Raw genomic sequence first — 20,006 nt, forward strand, 5'->3', positions numbered from 1 at the left:
GACGGTAGCCCTTGTTGTGGAGTGGCAAAATACTTCGGCTGTGAAGAGAGCCGGGGATGAATAAACAAGTCATAAATGGCAGGAGTCTTTTGTTTGACCTCAGACTTAGGCATTAGCTCCTGATAAGCTCATGGGCCCCAAGATAGCTTTGTCAACAGTGGAGGGAGTGACACAAGACCTGAGATAGTTCCCACCCCCTAATAAGTGAACTGCGGTATAAGAAAATAAGTACAGTTATTTTGTAGTTATTGGGGGATACAAATCCACTATTGTAACTAAAAGTAAGATGCTGTAACAAACAGGAGATGGGCTAGATTATTTCAAATAAAATACATTAACGAAAGATCAAATCCGAAGATGATGTTAGAGTTGGATGAGAAAGTAGGATTTAAAGGGCACAATAAAATAGCAGGATGACCCAGCATACGAAAGGGATATAGGAGGTAGGTGAACCCAACAAGTCAAAACTGTCCTATGTCAGGGAAGTGACCCAAAATCCAGGACTGCAATTACAGCTGACCACCTGTAGCTGAGTAGCTGCTTTGCATCTTGAGAGACTAGAGATAGCAAAACCTAAGTAAAATCCTCTCTTACTGTTTGATCAAAACCAGGAAAGTGCCCTCATTCACAGTGATTAACTCAGAATTAATTTTAACTGTTCCTTCTTTGTTCCCCAAAGAAGGACTATGTAGCCTTCTACAGACCCTAAGTAATACTTGCTCTTTAAATAAGAGGTTTTTCTAAGTTTAACTTGCATAATCACTCAGTTTCATTTCCAGAAGCTTTCATATGGTTATTTTAGTCTTGCTATGTTTCCATAGGGGGTTAGCAAATGCTTTAGAAGATCCATGTGAAAACCTGGAAGTAAATAAAGACAGACTGCTCAACTACTTATCACTCAGTGGATAAGGAATTGGCTGGATGGTTGGACTCAAAAAGTTGCAGTCAACAGCTCAATGTCCAAGTGGAGAGCAGTGACACGTGTCGTTCCTCAGGGGTTGGTGTTGGGATTGGTGCTGTTTAACATCTTTGGAGACACGGACAGTGGGATTGAGTGCACCCTCAGCAAGTTTGCTGACGACACCAAGCTGTGTGGTGCGGTCGACAGGCTGGAGGGAAGGGATGTGCCATCCAGAGGGACCTGGACAGGCTGGAGAGGTGGGACTGTGCAAACCTCATGAAGTTCAGCAAGGCCAAGTGCAAGGTCCTGCACATGGGTCAGGGCAATCCCAAGCACAAATACAGGCTGGGCGATGAGTGGATTGAGAGCAGCCCTGCGGAGAAGGACTTGGGGGTATTAGTGGATGGAAAACTGACTGGCCCAGAAAGCCAACTGTATCCTGGGCTGCATCAAGAGAAGTGTGGCCAGCAGGTCAAGTGAGGTGATTCTCCCCCTCTACTCCGCTCTCATGAGATCCCACCTGCAGTGCTGTGTCCAGCTCTGGGGCCCCCAACGTAAGAAAGACATGGACCTGTTGGAGCAAGTCCAAAGGAGGCCTTGAAGATGATCAGAGGACTGGAGCACCTTCCTTATGAGGACAGGCTGAAAGAGTTGGGGTTGTTCAGCGGGAGAAGAGAAGGCTCTGGGTGACCTTATAGCAGCCTGTCAGTACTTAAAGGGGGCTACAGGAAAGATGGGGAGGGAATCAGGGAGTGTAGTGATAGGATGAGGGGTAACAATTTTAAACTGGAAGAGGGTAGATTTAGATTAGATATAAGGAAGAAATTCTTTACTGTGAGGGTGGTGACACACTGGAACAGGTTGCCCAAAGCAGTTGTGGATGGCCCCTCCCTGGAAGTGTTCAAGGCCAGGTTGGACGGGGCTTTGAGCAACTTGGTCTAGTGGAAGGTGTCCCTGCCCATGGCGGGGGAGTTGGAACTGGATGATCGTTAAGGTCCCTTCCAACCCAAACCATTCTAGGATTCTATGATTCTGTGAAAATCCAGAAAGAAACGTCATTGTTTAGTGTTGTACTGTGGCAGGTCATGCTGATGCCTTTCGAAGTGCATTTCTTTCATCAATTTCATTTCATCAGAACACTTCTGATGGCTTGGTATATGAAACCAGTGCTTATCTATAATCAGCAGTTAAGAGCTGGTAAAAACCCTGGACAAAGCTGTTCTTGCTCTGCCAAAGATAGCAAAACCAAGGTAGGAATTGCTCCTGGCACTATGATCTAGGCATACATTACTGCAACAGCAAGAGTGTAAGACTAAAAAGCAAAGTATTTTACAGTGATTTACTCACTGGCAGAGAGGTGGCAAATCTTGAAGATGCTGCAGTACAAATCTGAGCTGGGAAGCGCAGCATAAGGGTGTACAGTTAGTAAATGGTGCTGAAGTCCAATCTGGAAATGAAATTGGAGTTTTCAGTATTTTAAGTTTCACCTTATTCAGTTTCATTTCCTTTGCCCTAAGAAACTGTAAATAGATACTTCTTTCTTCCTAATTTATTATTACTGAGTTACTAATCACCTTAGTTAAAATTAACTCAAACTAATGGATTGTACTAAGCTGTATGGACTATTAAAGCTCTCCCTAAAGCTTTAAGTGGTGCATTCCTTTATGTAAGAATTAATTTTTTCCTTCAGGAAAAAATAAAAAATAGAACCTACAAAAACTGTGTTAGTCTGACAAGAAACTCCAACACCAAACACCTACCAGCCTTCTTTTATCAGCAAATACATGCCTCTTTTAAATTTAAATATAAATCAAATTTAAATCTAAAATAACAGAAAACACTACTTTTGTGGATTGTATTCAAAACTCAAAAGTTTTATCATGTGCCTGCTGTACTACAGGAGTAAATAGGTCTTGCTTGTTTTAGAAATGAGCAGTTTGCTTACTAATACTGCTGCACAAAAACTGACAAGGCAAAGTGAAGTTCAAGTAATATATTAATTTACATTGCATTCCAAATATTATTTTCAAATCAATGTGATTGTTTATACAGTTACCAGTGATCTTTCAGTCATTATCAAGTTCAGATTCATTGACCATTTATACTGATTGTTGATTCTGACCACTAGCCCAAAGCAAGCACAAAAGATGTTCTGAAGTTGATGATAGAAGGTGAAGGCTCCTTGCATGTGCCCACACCCTAATCTCATCCTGAAAATATTTTTCCAACTGAGGTTCTGCAAGCCTTGAGCATGGGAAGCTCTTCAGCATCAGTCGAAGTGGCTGCTCATTTGACAGTTCCCATCGTATCACTGCTGCTGAAGATTAGGTGGGAAAGGTCTAGTTCCTACCTGGGCTTTAGTCATGGCTTAGGTAGCACGGTATGAATTGTTTTGGTGGTTGACTCAAGGTTAAGACTGAGATGTGGATCACTCATGAGGCTTGGTCTGGGTGGGGAAGGCAGAACAGATTATCTGCCTGGAGTCTGAAATTTTCAGCTTTGCTGTCTTCTGTTGTGTGGTATCCTCTCAGTACCTCTGGAGCTAGATTAACATGGAACAACTCCCCCTGAGATTTGTGTAGCTGTGTTTGGAAGTGTGTTTGCGTGTGTAAGAGACTTTACTTGCTGACTCTGTTAACTTGATGGGAAGTGTCTGCTTGAGGAGGTTGCTATCACTACCGAAACCTCACTCTTGCTAATCAAAATCCTGGAAGAAACTTCATTGTTTAATGTAGCGTTGTCACAGTAACTGATTCTGAGGGCACTGATTTCATAAAAATTAACACGGCATTTCTTGTAATGTGACTATATGGTAATGGTGACCTATAATGAGCAGTTATTGGTAGTAAGTCTGGAAAGTGCTGCAGAAAAAAAGGGAAACTAATGCATGGATCATTTCTGGCACTATGATGTAGGGATATACTGCAGCAGCAAGAGCTTAACATTAAGAAGCAAAGCAGTGTCTAGAGCTGTCTACCCAGAGGCGAGCAGGAAGGTCATACTCCACAGATTCTGTACTGCTTTATAAAGCAGCTGTTTGTAAGGCTGTGTTAATGAAAACTGTTTAATAGAACCTGATGTGCCACATTCATTTAAAACTGGACAATTGGGAAATAATTACTAGTTGGAGTATTCTAGGTTGACAGTTACGTAATTTCATGATGATGTGGAGATTTTTGTATTTGTAAATTGAAGATTCTAATAATCATATATGAGAAGCTTTTGACTATGACCTGAGTATAACTGATGTAGTAGCATCTGTTTGAATTTGCAAACACCCTGCCCCCCTTAAAACTCTGCAAGTTAACTATTCTGCTGATTGCAGAGGGATGTTAATTCCTAACTCAATTTCACCACAGTATCTGCAGCACTTCACACGGGGTGCTGCACAAAAAGATGCTGCAGTTGCTGCCAAGGTCTCTTGTAGCTTCCAATATGGTTTCCTTGACCATGGCAGGAGATCTGCTACCCACTAGGAGGTAAACCTCCTGCTGCGGGCCCTGTCTTGTTGAAAGAGGATCTAGTGCCACAGTCACAGCCGAAGGGTGAAAGTTGCCAGGAAGCTCTTTCTGCATTGCAAATGTAAAAGCGTCTAGATAATGCTTGTTATTTACTTGTAATTTTCAAGAGACAGCATTGGCCCATAGTGCCATTCATAAAATGGTGCTCGAGTCCTGCAGACTGAAGTAGCTGTGGCAGGACTTTGAGAGCTTTCAGAAGAAATGAATTTATCAAGTCAGCCTGGCAGTTTGTCTTTCCACTTTTTAAGTGCATGTGCATTTTACAACCTGTATCTCCTTTCCAATCTATTTTAGTTCTTCAGGAGGATGGTCCCTACTTTTCATAGAGGGCAAACAGCTGAAAATTCCTTTTCTTTCAATATGAGTATGTGTATAACTGAAATGTTTAAATGTCATAAACCAAAGGAGATTTTCAACCTTCAAATACTAAAATTTATCATTGTGAAATTATTTCAGTTCTAAGTAATTAAAAAAAAATCTGATGAGGTCTAGCAGTAAGGGGTTAATGATCCATGATCATTAGCATGAGTAGAAGTGGAAATTGTGAAATGTACATAAATCAGTGATTTATGTTTGAATACCTTCTCCATGGTTGGACCTAAATTATCTATTAGAGTATGCTGCTGATCCATTTCAGAGCCTGCAGAAGTGGTTTATTTGCACGAAAATGAAAATGTGAGAATTGGAAGAAAAAATGGATGTAATTTCTCTGTATTTGACCCTACGTAGCACTGAGGCTTGCAGCTGAAAAAGGCAACTGGAAGGTGCTCCTAGGTCCAATAGTGCAGATGCAGCATTAAGTCTTCAGTGTGTAAGAACATTATATTAGTATTGTAACACGAAATGTATAGATACAAAAGAAAAACAAGAAGTACAACTTTTACAAAATATTATTCTGAATCAAGTCCTATACAGTATACACATTATACATGGATTTTATATGTCACATATGTCTCCAAGTTTACTCACAACAGTTTAAGCAATGGCCTTCTGTGTTGTTCTTGTTATTTTTCTGAATTGTGAGTCATTCTTGCATCTGTATTATATTATTATTCTGGATTAAAGAAGAAATTAGTTACGGGATCTTGTTTAACAAAACTGTACTAAATGCAGTGCCTGTCCAATTTAGATTTTTCCAAAAGGCTGGGGCAGAGAGGGAGTATTTAGAAGTTTACCAGACCAAGGCTGAAGATTTGCCAAGTAAAATAGCTGTATAACAAAGGCTAGAGTGTATCATGAGAATACTCTTTAAATTCATAATAGCTACATGATGTGCTTATAGTTTTTTTTAAAGGAGAAAGAATTATACAAATCAAGCAATTTGTTCTTTTTAGTCCCATGGTGCTTGTATTGCACATGAGGATGGGTGCTAGAAGTGGAAAATATTTTGTATTTGACTGGGGTTTTTTTAAACAAAAATTCCATTTCAAAATTAAGGTTATGCAACCTGTATAATTTTGAAAAATAGACGTGAAGAGTTGAAGACAGTTTGATCCCTGAGTAAATGTCTGGAAAACTAATGAAATCTATACAATTGTTCCCAAGGCCACCTTTCCCCATTGCTATCAACAAGACACATTTATTTCTGAACTACAGGCACAAGCCACCACCAGTAGAGCATAATCCTTAAATTGGCTCATCATCATTCCAGTTCAGGCCAGGCCTTTAATGAAAGGGCTCCTCCTGCTCTATACCACTGAAATGAATGTAAACCTTTCTTTTGTTTATGGACCTGCTTAGGCTCTATGTCTTGTACATCATAAAGTTTTAAATCAGTGTGGAAACCCTGTAACAAAGATGCATTATCATGATACATAATCCTTTCATAACAAAGTAGGACATTTAGTTGGTCTGTTGTTTGCAAGAAGTGGCTGACTCCCCATTTCCTTGAGTTTCTGTCCACTTTGAGGTGTCAGTAATGCTGGAGCAGAGAGGTGATGAGCAGCTCCTTTCAGCTGATGAAAGTTGTTAATATAGCTGGCAATCAGTAGAGTGATCTCAAGAATCTATAACAGGAACATACAAAACTCTTTGAAAAATAGTGATGTGTTTTGACTGCTGAAAAAATAGCTAACTTTTTAGCAAGTGACAATCACCATCAACTGGAAAAGTACTTGTACTTTAGCAAACAAATTAATGATGGGGAGAGAGGAGATGCCTGATAGAGCTTTTTTCTATTGCTCCTTGCAAATAGTGTAATGTTATTCCCATTAGTATGCTAGATACTTTGTCTTCCACAGTCTTAAGTGATTCAAACAGATGGCTTCTTTCACTCTGAGAGAGATTTTGAATTCTGAAAGATGATGCTCTTAAAAAAAAACTTTAATGATGTGTTCCCTCAGTTTTACTAGAAAATATCTAGTGCTCAGAGAACTAAAGACACAGGGTAGATAAAAGGAGTAAAGACTTCTGGGAGCTTTTTACTCTTTTGCAATCCACACAACCTTGCCTATAAGGGCACAATCTGAGGGAAGCTTGACCAGATGTATTTTAGTATGCTTATTTGTATGAAGAATTGTGTTTTGACCCAAATTTGTATGTGGAATTTTGTATTCTGTTTCATAAATTGTTCTGACTAACAGCAAAAGGCTTTGAAATCTTTGCTTTTTTAAAAATATAGTCAATCTTACCAGTGAAGGAGAGGGTCTGGATTTAATAAGCATGAACAGTTTCCTTACCAAAGGTAAAAATATCCTAGGATTCTTAAGAAGTGACTGATCTTTCAGATCCTGTGTTCTACAATTCCACAGTAGAACACAAATATATCTTCTTTAAAATTATTTCTAGTGCTGATCAAGCAAACTGACTAGTTTTTACGTAGTGCATATAATTCTTGTCCTTAATAGCCTTTTTTGTCCTTCTATGAAAAATTTGGAATGTTATAGACAGGGACATGAAAAGAAAAGGAACACATCAGTATTGTCACCGTTAGCTCTTATATTACTAATTGTTTTGCTCTCTAAAACCATCTGGCAAAAGTTAATAATCTGAGAATGCTTGGAATAAAGAAGGTGTTTCATCTTTCACATCTGTTAAGGATTACCCACTAGAAAAAGTAGAATAGTTGCAGATGGTGGGAAACTGTTTCAGGTAATATACCAACCTTTGGTTTTGTCATGGCAAAAAGGTGTTTTTCCGTTGATTTGTCCTTTGTCTGAGGATTGTTAACAACCAACATAAAATCATCTTGATAGCCTCCGAAAGTCATCAGACTCTTATATGTATATGTAACTGTTAATCGCTTAAAAAAGAAAACCCAAAAAAACAAAACACAAAGCTATAAGCAGGACAATGCAGGAAAAACAGATTATGACAAATATGTCTTTGAAAAATATAATTACACATTTATTTTTCAAAATGTTGTTGTTAGCCTCTTATGAATCTTGAAATTATTTGTAAATTTTGGGAATAGCTTCCTTCAGACCTTCACTATTTCCATTGCAGATGATAACTCTTGTAAGTTTGACCTCTGTTTCTATTCCAAATTAATTAGATCAAAGATATTATAAACACGTTTCAACTCAAGCATGTAATTCAATTTACACAAGTCTTGACTGACTCTGAGAGAAGTTAATCTTAGGAATTCCACTTGAAATCAAAGCACTGTCTAAATAAATTAAATGGCAGAGTGCGAGACATCTAAAGGAATTTAACTCCAGGACTTCTTTTTGTGCGGTGATGTAGTTTGCATGCACACAACTGAAACTAAATTCTGTTCTCTTTTTTTCACATCCCTGATGAAACATAAATGCTCTTCAAGGCTCCTCTGCTCTGCATGCCTCGGCTCTCGTTGTTCAGTGCTCAACACCACACTAGTGGCCTTTGAGTCTATGATTAGCATTTAATTTATCATTATGACATATTAATTTGCTGCAGCTGTTCACATTTAAGATTCATTGTAAGACAGTATTTGTACAATAACTGACTTAATGTCCTTCGGCTACTAAACCTCTTTTTGCCCTTATTTCAAAATAGTGTTTTCTCTAACTCTTGCAACATCATTTCTGATACCTCTGACCCTTCCTACAGAAAATCAGAATATTCCCTGGAAACTGAGCATTTCTTGAATGGCAAGTAAGGCCTGCCGATATTGTAAACTGGCAGTGCTCTGCAGAAATGCCATAGCTAGCTCTATGAGTATAGTGTTTGTAGAACTTTCTGCAGTCTGATGCAAGCTCATTTTGCTTGTTCTCTGAACAGCAAAACAGAGATGCTGTTTGCTCTCATGTTCTTTGTTTTAGTATTTCTTTATGCAAAGAAACATAATGAAAAGGCCTGTATCAGTGCAATTATAAAGTTGAGATTTTAATTTTCTGATATTCAATATTAGCACTTGCTAATAGCGCCATGCCATTCTATTTCTTTGCAGGATATAAATTAAAGCAGGGATATTCTCAGGCACCGCTTTTTTACACTGATTACCATGAGTCATTTTCTGTGAAAACTTTTATTGCAAATCAAAGAAAAATCAGAGCCCAAAATGACATAATTAAATAACACTGGGTTATATTACCTACTATTAAACAAAAATAATACAATGAAAATAACAATCTTTTAAAGTAACTGCTCTTTGCAGAGTGTATGTATTATGAATAATAATGGAAAATGAAGTCTCCAGGAAAAGAAAATTAATGTTATTGTAAGAACTGTAACTATGGATCTCCTGACATCTGAATTAAAACATTGACATTTCATTAAAAGATACAAAAACTATATCTGATAAACAAAAATAAATCCTGTGCAAAGAATTCATTACGTATTTCTATTATTAGTGCTACTATAATGATGAAAACATTAAAGCATTTTGAAAGGAATGAATTTTTGCTTTAAGAGAAAGACTAGATAACTTAGCATGGAAGGCTAATGCCATCTTTTATGCAGTATGGTGGTGAATCTCTCCATATACTCAGTATTAAAATCTACTTTGACCAAAATTAAAAAAGAAATTTCACTTACCATAGAGCTGTAATCTAGGATGCTTATACCATCTTCATGTACAGCAAACCATATGAAGGACTTCTCAACTGAGGATGCTGCTAGAGGCTACGAAGACAAATGTTCTTTAATTACTACTTCAAAATGAGGGAATATGTAAATAATCATTAAAACTCAGCTATTATAGAGCTCTCTCCATCCACAGATCTTACTGAGATATACAGTGGGAGGGCACTGATCTAAAGAGTTGAAGTAGCTGCCCAAAGCCATGTAGGCGGCCAGTGGCAGAACTATGAACTAATACTCCTGAAGCCTCCTCCCGTGCTTAGTCCAATAAAATGTATAGTCTCCTTAATAAAATTAAAAAAAAATGCAGGTGTTTAAGTTTGTTCACTAGCACATATGTCTACGTATGCAAAGAACAGAGCGCTGATAAGAAATTTTATATATATAAAAATTAGGATTTTATACATATAAAAATTATATATTTTTTATATATATAAATTATGTATTAGGATTACCTAATAAACATAAGGGGTGAGGTGGCAGTTCTGTTTAACACCGCTGTTATTTGAATCAAGAGAGAATTAAGGTACTAGTGGTTTAAGAGAAATTGAGAGAGGCCAGCACAGAAGGGAGTGCTCTAAATACTCTTAACAACATTTAGTGTTTCTGCAAGGTTCAGCTTCCATAGCCAGTTAAGGATGCCTTTTCAATATCGTACTAGTTATCAGGTAAAAATGTCTGAAACAAAAAGTCTGTCTCAAACTATAAGAAAATGGGAAGATACAACCTAGATTAATAATGTAAAACAAGCAATAAGTGCATTGGGAAATTGTTATTATTATGGTATACTTAGTACTATGGCTATTACATCTCACCAGTATATGGCTTAAACAAGTTAGTAATTTGACAAGAGATTCAATCAGCACATATATTACACACTCATTTTCAACAAAAAGGTATTACTATTTGCGAATTATATTTATATTAAAAATACTCCGCCACTCAAAAAGTTTCTTACTTTTGCTGCAAACAATTTAGCACCAAAGAAAGACCATTTTCTGGCTACGGTGAGATAAATGCGCACACAGTCTGCAGCACTGTGCCCCCGGAGAGCCATCCATCTTGTAGACAACCGCTGACAAAGCTGTCTGTTGAAATGAAATATGTAATTTAGTTATTGAAAGGAATTTAAATGCTTACCCATAGCTAATTTAATGAGCAAAAAAGAATCCATCTGTTAAAATGATAATTTAAGTTAATATAACAACTATCACTTATACAGTATTAAATAAATCCAAAATGTCATTTTATATTTTTATGCACATGAAAATTATGAACTATCTTTTAATTTCTGCAACATTATGATTAAATATTGATGTAGCAGTTGCAGCATAAAGGGAAAAAGTCTACGACAGCTTTTAACATGTCTCTACAGATAATCAATCTACCTTTATCAGTACTCAACAGCAATGCCAGTTGTCATTCCAAAAATCCATCCAGCTTAGCACATATCTTTACCCATGGCTAGTAATAGATGTGAAAGATACGGCTTAACACTACTCTTTTTTAGTGTATCTGGGTGCTGCTACCAAAAAGGGTGCTTCTGATGCATTATGCGTTCACACTGGTTCTTTTCTTTTGTGGCCCCATGGTGAGCTGGTTCAATAAAATGATCCTATGGGAAACTAATCCTCCAGAAAACCCCACCCCAGAATACCATTCTAGCACACTGACCTGCAGGAATGACTCACCCAGCAGCCACAAGATTATTAGATGCAGCCCAAGAAAAGGGAGGGGGAATGTGTAGTAAAGGGAGATCTTTCACTTGCAGCTTACTCTTACTGGAAGTTTATGAAGTCAAACTGCACCCTTAGCAAAAGAATACAAGCACCAGGGCAGGTATAGAGTGATTCTTTCCCCGACACAGGCTTCCAGCTCTGGCAACTGGTAGTTTAGGGACTACTTGAACAGTTCAACAGATGTTTGACTTATTCTCCATGAGTTATTCTAACCTAGGATCTCTTATACTTTGTTCTTTGAAATTAATTGCGTAACTTTCTATTTGTTGTGTGTATACTTTTGAATGTCCCTACTATCTTCTGCGTATGTATTACTTTGTGCATATGATAATAGCTTTAAACTTTCTCAGCCCTGTAGTGAAGAATGAGGAAGACATTTCTATGAAGTTTACTGGACTTCGAAATTGCTGTATCATTAACTTTGAACAATTCATTACACTGCTCTGCTCTTCTTCATGTTAGTAGGTGTTGAGTGAAATGACTCGCAGGTTATTAATTTTAAATTAAGTGATAGCTTACTAGCAATTCCACTGAGTTAACATACTGACAATTTGACTGGCTGCCAGAGATTGCACATTTGAATAACAAACACTCAGATCAGATCCTTATGTCCTTTACCTTCAGTAGTTCTTCAGTCTGTGCACGGATTTATTTTAGATTTGCTGAATAAGAAAAACAAGAATTTCAAAATCGCCGAGTTTTGTAACACTATGTAGTAACTTGTACAGCTTTTGCTGGAATGCGTGCTTCCTGATGGTCCTCTGTTTAGATTAGAGATATACAGAGGAAATGGGTTCTTCAATTTAGTAAGAAAATGAGTTTCTAACACAGGTTTAGGCAAATATGATGTAACAGTAAGTTGTGCTTAGTGACAGTTTAAAACTTCTTCATCTCATTCCTAGATTTTTAGAGAATATGAATTGAAAAATACATCTCACCTTAATTGTTCCTCTGAACAACCATGCCTGTATCTCTTAGGGTAGAATCTCTCCAAAACTTGTTTTAATGTTTGATTGGACTTGGACTGGGAAGTGACTTGCCCTGCTGGAGTTGAGAAAGGCCGTTCAAAATCTCCAATCTCTACCTAAGGGAAAGACCACGAAGAAGAAAATTTTTTGTTACTCCAGAGTAATTTTCTAGCTGGGTATTATGAGCTCTCTTTTTCTCTGACTTACCAAGTATAAAATGAAAACCAGTTTGTCCATTAATGTATAGTTTTCACTGTCATGAGTCATGCAAGTAATTTTATTTTTTCTACTTCGTGTTTACCATGGAAAAAAGTTAAATATCAAGTATGAATTGTATAAATATAATACTAGCTCTGCTCTGAAACTGCTGGATCTCCAGCTGACATAAACCAGTTTAGATTTATTGAGTAACACCATCAAATAACTTTTTCAATAACCTTCCATTGAGCCTTTAATTTTTAAAAAATAAAACAGATCTTATCAAGACTGTGTCTAGTAAAGGAGTCTTAGGCTTTCATTAAACGGCTGTTACTTTGGTATATTAACTTGCTGAAATTATGTAAGGAATAGTGAACGAAGAAATGGTACATGATTACATATATTTAATCAAGAGGGCCTCACTGTTTAAGAGGTGAAGCACATTTTATCCGTACTGGTGCCAACAGCAGCATATGCTGTAAAGCATTTCCACGGAAGCACAGAGTTAGCCTTACACAAAGACTCCAGCCCAGTCTGTTTCCTGCACTATCATGTGTAAAAGGTGAAGGTCACTTGAGTGTCAAGCAACCCTGGACCAGTTTCTTTATTCAAGTTTTTCATCTGTAAAACTGCTGTGTGAGTCATTAGTGCACAAGGATTACCTGAGCTAAAAGAGCTGTCAGTTCCATGGCTAGTTCTTTGTTTACGGGGAAAAGTCCATTGACTATTTGATCATTTGTCTGATATACTAGCAGCAGCTTCTCTCTGTCTGTCTCTCCATGGACTTGAACTGAAAAATAAAGCCTACAGAAAAGACAGAAAGTTATTAAATAGAGAAGATAGGGAAATGCATTAGCCCTGAGGATTAGCAGTATCTGCTCTGACTGCGACATGTTTATGTCAGAGTCAAAACACATTAGCAGAGCAACACTTGTACTTGAACCAGTGGGCAAATACTTCTGAGTTCAGTGTTGCTTTTTTTTTTTTTTTCTTTTTTGGCAGCCCTGCTCACTTCTTAAGAACTAAAAAAAAACCCCTGTATTTTTTTTAAAAAATTCTCCAGTTACACCCATTTACTATGTTTGTTGCAAGCTTTGAGTCAGCCAGTATTTTTCAGATGAAGAAACTTTGCAGAAATTAAAAACAAACCTTGGGACAAGGCAGAGATGTTATACTTGCTAAACAAACCTATTTTTGTAAGTAAGGCGGACAGTCCTTGTGCCTTCACATTTCCCAGGGTGTTGTTCTTTGGAGGCTTGCTCCCATTTTGAAATAATGTCACAGATCTGGAAGGAAAGCAAGACAAAACTGACATTGCCATGTATTCCTCTTTGAAAACACCTTTGAATAGAAATTTTCAACTTATTGTACTATCTTTTACCTATTACATATCAGAAACATACATAGCTTGAATTTTTAAACTTACTGAAAGATCACTTTACTTGCATTTCTTAGTTGAAGCATTTAATAATTAACATTTTTGTTGTTTGTTTACCCTGCAACACACATACTACCTTTGGAAACAAGCCATAACATGCTTATACAGAAAGGCCAGGTACTTCATTTAGCAGCAGCCAATGAATGTGTAATTATACAGAGTGAGTTGTTATATAATTAATCAAATGCCTTTGATCTCTGCCTTCTCTTTCTGCTGCATGCTGGAGTTTTTCAGGCCCTTTCTAGTAACGGCTATAAAGTTTGTATGAGGTTTGTTATAAAGGGCAGCGAGAGTGGTTCACAACAAGCGGTGTAGGTGGGCAGATGGGGAAGAGGTGGAATGGAGGTCCTGGGAGCCCTGCTGGGCTTCATCTCACTGTTGCTTCATGAAAGAGCCTTCCCAGAAACAGTAATGTGCACAGCTTCTGAGGTTACATTTACCAAGAAAATAAATACATTTTTTATACATTTTGCTTTCCATATGGTAGTTATTCTGGTAGGGGGAGGGAGCTGATCATGATGATCCTGCTTGTTTGTCACTAAGGCCTGGCTGCACTGCACTTTGTAACTCAAAGTGCAGCTGTGAACATTTGCCCAAGGCTGCAAAAGGCTACTTGGTAGAAGCACAAAAAAATCATTATCTATTAGTTGCTAAAAGGCTTGAAAAATATCTAATATTTTACTAAAGCATAGATTATATTGCATTTTGCTACTCTTTACTGCAAAGAATTTAGCAATAGAGGGAACTAAAATTCAAAATTCAGAACAATGATAAGCCAAACGTTGGAAATATCCTGAAATGAACCCTACTTATTCTGTATTTAGATAAGGAGCCCTTTCTTTTTTTTTCTTCCCCACAATCTCCACCCCAGTATCAATGACTTTTTGGACCTCAAATGGTCATCTTTTGGAGCTATACCAGAAATGTTAACTGAAATCTCTAAATGCATGTTGGACTCCAATTGCTTTTTAGTTTTAAAGAACTGTGATTAGTAACAGCTTACTTTTTCTTTTTTAACCCAGCTGTTACTTCTCTGAATAACATCAGTCTCCTAGACAAAGCTTTTAAATATAGTTCACTGAATGAAATTCAGCTATTGAAAAAGTGATGCTTTTTAAAAATCTTTCCTTTTACGTTATGAAGAAAAAAACCCAAAGACAGTTTTCAGCCTGAAAAATGTTTTGCTTTACATTGTCTGAAGAGAGCTCTGTAAAATGAAGATATTTTGTTGGTTTATATGCAGAGCTCATTAAAGGCTTTTGTTTACCTTGATGTTTCCTTGAAGACAGTGCTCTATATCCTTGCCAGAGGGATCATCAGAAAACAGTGCAAATCCTGACTGAGCTGGTTTCCTCATCCCTGTATCCTGGTTCAGGGTGTTCAGAAATTCCTCCACTGTGGTAGAGGCATCAAACCCAACAACCTAAAAAAGCAGCCAAAATGTATTTTGCTATCAAACTTACAGCCTCCTGCCCCACCTTAAATCTAAGATTTTGCAAGATAATACCTCTACAATAATAGTGGGAACAGAAGACCCATTCCATCCTCTGTGAATAACTTATAGTCAATGGAAATTAAAAATTTCCATAAAGGGTCTGGAAAAGATTCAAGATTTCCACATGGGAAGTCAAAAAATTATTAACCTCCCAGCAGATTGTACCTTACTGCATTTTGTTTATGAAATCAAAGTCACTGTCAAAATGCTTTCAAATAGAGTATTTTTATTTTCTTTGTTTATACTGGTTTCTTTGCATTTGCTACACCTGAATTTCTGCTACAGAATTTATGTAACAGAAAGCAGTCTAGGATCTGAGCTTTTTATGACAAATACAACTTGAAAAATGAAGAAAGCTAATTTCCTACACTTCTTCGTATGAAATCAAATCAAATAATAATTCTTCATCATGTGCGACTTCAAAGGGATATTAGATGGCAGATCTACACTGGCAGATCCGCAATACGTTACAAATGTTCCTCTGTCAGTACTACATAGGTCAGTAGTATATAGAGCCTTCTAAATTTTATTTTCCCAAATCTGAATTTTTGTCTGTTGTTACTAGTATTAAAGCATTTTAGCAAGAGATGGCAAATGGCTTTTATACAGATACTAGTTGCTGATGTTCAATTAAATCTGTTTTGAGGGTGTTTTCCTGTGTTTGACATGTTGAAGATATTTTACTCTTTTGTTAAAGAAATGTTTTGAAAATGGATTTCTGTTTTGGGCTTCTCAGTGGTTGGCATTAAAAAAAAGTTAATTTGCTGAATCTAGCTTCAGAGATGAATACAAGAATTTTCAATACCACTATAATTGCATATTTGCTGATCCCACTGAAGTTATTTATTTATTTAATTACAATGTTCATAGCCTTTGGAAGTAAACATTTTTCAGCAATAAATAACTAATTGAGTAGTTATTCCTCTTCTTCTTCAAACTTCATTTTTGAAACCTTTTAGGATGATCTAAAGACATGTTTTTTCTGTTTCACTGGTCAAGCAGTAAGCAATTAAGAAACTTAGAGGGAGAAAAAGCAGGGTTCTTCTGTGACCTGAAATGAAAAGTTTATTTGATATAGCTCTGATTTCATATAAAAACTTGCTTTCTGTCTAGAAATACTGTGAATTTGTAAAAAATTCTTTTCAGCCAGCTCTCACAGTTAGAAACAGAAACCAGGATGTGAAGCAGTATGCATGGAAGTCCATGGAAAGTTTCCTACAGGCTTTGACTGCTGAAATCCCCAGTTAAGAATGAAGCCGTGTTTGTTCTGTAACAAATATGGTTATCCTTCATGAGTGATAATGGGAGTTACAGCTGTGCTTTCAGGCCTTCACTGAGATATTTAACTTTCAAGATGTCTGATGAAAGGAAGTGGAATTTAATACCTTTCCCTTTTCTTCAGTCTAATTCATTCATCTGGTGGTCCGGTTAAATAAGAAACAGAGCTTTAGTGTTTCTCACTCTTAAGAGGTTTTAAATTTTTTTCTTTCTTTTAAAGATTTTTCCCAAAACCTTTACTCTTTGTTGATCAAATCAGATCACAAGTACCTTGTGCCTGCCATTGCTAGCACTGGCACAGGATGAAACTTGAACCGTGTTTATCTTAACACAATTCTGTTTCTGATATACTACTTCATGTATATGCTAACAGCAAGGGGTTGGGAGAGCTCAGATTTCGTCATCTACCTCACATTACCTGATATATGCCGTTCATGAAATGAACTGGAATACTGAAGGGCAGCGAATGGTGGTAGGGGTTTCTTAGAAGAGTGGAAAGGATTTCCATTCTGGACGGTCTGGCTTCTCTGTCTCCATTCTGCTGGGTACGCTCTACACATCGCTGACAATATATTGCGTATTTCCCAAATTCAGTCCTGTGACAAAAAGAGAAACAAGGCAATTCTTGGAGACTGATTGAAAGGATAATAAACTGTGAGTAAATCTCTCTGGGGATGCCAGATGGGAGTAGCACTCAGATTTCACTCTGTGAGATTTCCAACACATTTTTCCATGTGGAATTAGAAAGAGCATTAGTCTACGGGGACCAACAGAATTGTGCCAAAGATGAACATGGCTCAGAGTGTTTTGTGTAACTGCCATATTTTGGTTTTCATGATTTTGCAGCATACAGAGTTCCACTGCAGAGTAGTTTTCAAAACAAAGGATAACTTTCCCAGGTGATGCATAGAAGTAACATGTACTACATTTTAGTAGCACTGGAGCACAATTCTACTCAAATTTATTTTAAAATATATGTCAAAAGATCTGAAATATTAAATGAAAGATTTGAAATAAGGTACTTCAGAAAGTCTAGTCGACTAGCTGGGTAATAATATTCAGGCATACCTGGAATCTGCATTCTTCTTCAAATGAAGTTTAAGAAGCCAAAGGAACGGGTGCTGGGGCAGAAAGAGTCCAACGCAGAGAGCCAAGAGCTGCAAGCCCTGGACAAAAGGAAGACATTCACTGTTTTAAATGTCCTACAAAGTAAAACTTCCTGCTGTGGCTGCTGGCCAGCAGTGCAGCTTACTGTGCCAAATTGAGTAACATACAGCTGTAAATAGGAATAAAAAAACAAAACACGGGAAAAAGCTGAGTAAATAAGCATGTCACCTCATCAGAAGGCCAAAATGCTCTCTTTCTATTTACTTGTGTACAGCATGTTTCTTTTGGGGCTGGAAATGGGAAAGCAGATGAGTTTGTATAAAAAGCAGTTAATACACAGGAAACAAATACTAAGGTCAAGCACTAGGAAGTGGGGAGAAGCCTGTGCAATTTTAATTCAGCTATCCTGTTACATATATTATGAAGCAACCCATAAGACATTTTCCTCCTACCGAGTAAATAGTAACTATTGAAAAAGCAATTATTCAATATTTTGGTATATTTTCATTGCTCAACCTATATCCATAGGCTTCACTTAATACAGACTGCTCTCATACTCTGGATATACATTTACTAACATTGCAACTACTTTTCTCACAGTTGTATCAATGCGTCATACTGAAATTTAGAAAATAGTGTTTCTCTATCTTGATTTATCTGACTTGCCTGGTATTTGACAGCACAGGCACAGACATTCCCTTTCATCAAATATCTGTACTTTGATGTAGGATAGCATTGGCTCTGTTTCAGGAAGACACTGCTGTAGAAGCAAGTGTAGGAGACTACAGCATGAATTTAGGACTTAAAAAAATTAGTGTGAGGCTGCAAACATTTTACTGTAAGTGTTAACTCTTAAAAATCATGCCAGTGGTTTATGATAGCAACAATTTATTTATCTGTATCATTGGGAAGGCCTTGCCAGTGATATGAAAAGTACCAAAGAAGGATTATGGTTAATTTAAATTCTATCAGCCCTATGTAACTTCAGTGTGTGCTAACTGACATGAACGTGCTATGTTTGTTATAAAAGCTTTGTGGTTGTTTTAGTGATGCACACATACTGCCCATATCCCAGATAAGGGCTGTTTCTAGATAATAAGTGTGTCTGCTGGTCATGTTCTACTTTCTGGGACAAAATGTGTCTATTACAAAAGCCTTAATATGGTAATTTCCTTTTTTATTTTTCTCATCCATCTCCTAGTTTTGCCAGTATTGCTCTATCATAAGTACTATTGTTCCAGTTCTGTTAATTCTACACAAACTGTAAGTATTGGCTTTCTTTTCAATTTCAGATCATGTAATTGTTATATACTTGACTACCAGTGAATAGCTGGCAGTGGACAAAGTGAAGAATTTTAAGTATGTATTTATAATCATAGAATCATAGAATGATTTGGGTTGGAAATCATTCAAGATCATGTAGTTCCAACTCCCCTGCCATGGGCAGAGACACCTTCCACTAGACCAGGCTGCTCAAAGCCCCGTCCAGCCTGGCCTTGAACACTTCCAGGGAGGGGCCATCCACAACTGCTTTGGGCAACCTGTTCCAGTGCCTCACCACCCTCACAGTAATTTTCTTCCTTATATCTAATCTAAATCTACCCTCTTTCAGTTTAAAGCCATTACCACTCGTCCTATCACTACATCCCATCTTTCCTGTAGCCCCCTTTAGGTACTGGAAGGCTGCTATAAGGTTTCCCCGGAGCCTTCCCTTCTCCAGGCTGAACAACCCCAACTCTCTCAGCCTGTCCTCATAAGGAAGGTGCTCCAGCCCTCTGATCATCTTCAAGGTCTCCTTTGGACTTGCTCCAACAGGTCCATATCCTTCCTATGCTGGGAGCTCCAGAGCTGGACACAGTACTCCAGGTGGGGTCTCACCAGAGCAGAGTAGAGGGGGAGGATCATCTCCCTCAACCTGCTGGCCACACTTCTCTTGATGCAGCCCAGGATACAGTTGGCTTTCTGGGCTGCGAGCGCACATTGCTGGCTCACAGTCAGTTTTCCATCCACTAATATCCCCAAATCCTTCTCTGCAGGGCTGCTCTCAATCCACTCATCACCCAGCCTGTATCTGTGCTTGGGACTGCCCTGACCCATGTGCAGGACCTTGCACTTGGCCTTGCTGAACTTCATGAGGTTTGCACAGTCCCACCTCTCCAGCCTGTCCAGGTCCCTCTGGATGGCACATCCCTTCCCTCCAGCCTGTCGACCGCACCACACAGCTTGGTGTCGTCAGCAAACTTGCTGAGGGTGCACTCAATCCCACTGTCTGTGTCGCCAACAGTGATGTTAAACAGCACCAGCCCCAACACCAACTCCGGAGGAATCCCACTCGTCACTGCTCTCCACTTGGACATCGA

General features: G+C 37.9%; 1 protein-coding gene across 2 annotated transcripts in view; it reads right to left on the minus strand.

The window, feature by feature from the left end:
- Positions 1–2,879: 2,879 nt before the first annotated feature.
- Positions 2,880–20,006, minus strand: part of PLEKHH2 (pleckstrin homology, MyTH4 and FERM domain containing H2) — a 60,702-nt gene continuing 43,575 nt past the window's right edge. The window contains exons 21-30 of one of the 2 annotated variants that reach the window (XM_074863581.1): positions 17,608–17,705; positions 16,958–17,135; positions 15,034–15,189; positions 13,517–13,614; positions 12,991–13,132; positions 12,101–12,246; positions 10,382–10,511; positions 9,379–9,465; positions 7,526–7,663; positions 2,880–6,428 (exon numbers count right to left, since the gene is read on the minus strand). In XM_074863581.1, coding sequence (XP_074719682.1) covers positions 6,246–6,428; positions 7,526–7,663; positions 9,379–9,465; positions 10,382–10,511; positions 12,101–12,246; positions 12,991–13,132; positions 13,517–13,614; positions 15,034–15,189; positions 16,958–17,135; positions 17,608–17,705 — 1,356 coding nt within the window. In that variant the 3' untranslated portion in view covers positions 2,880–6,245. The remainder of the gene's footprint in view (positions 6,429–7,525; positions 7,664–9,378; positions 9,466–10,381; positions 10,512–12,100; positions 12,247–12,990; positions 13,133–13,516; positions 13,615–15,033; positions 15,190–16,957; positions 17,136–17,607; positions 17,706–20,006) is intronic. The other variant, XM_074863582.1, reaches the window with a different exon arrangement.

This window comes from Strix uralensis, chromosome 3 (genome assembly GCF_047716275.1).
Source record: "Strix uralensis isolate ZFMK-TIS-50842 chromosome 3, bStrUra1, whole genome shotgun sequence".
NCBI lineage: Eukaryota > Metazoa > Chordata > Aves > Strigiformes > Strigidae > Strix > Strix uralensis.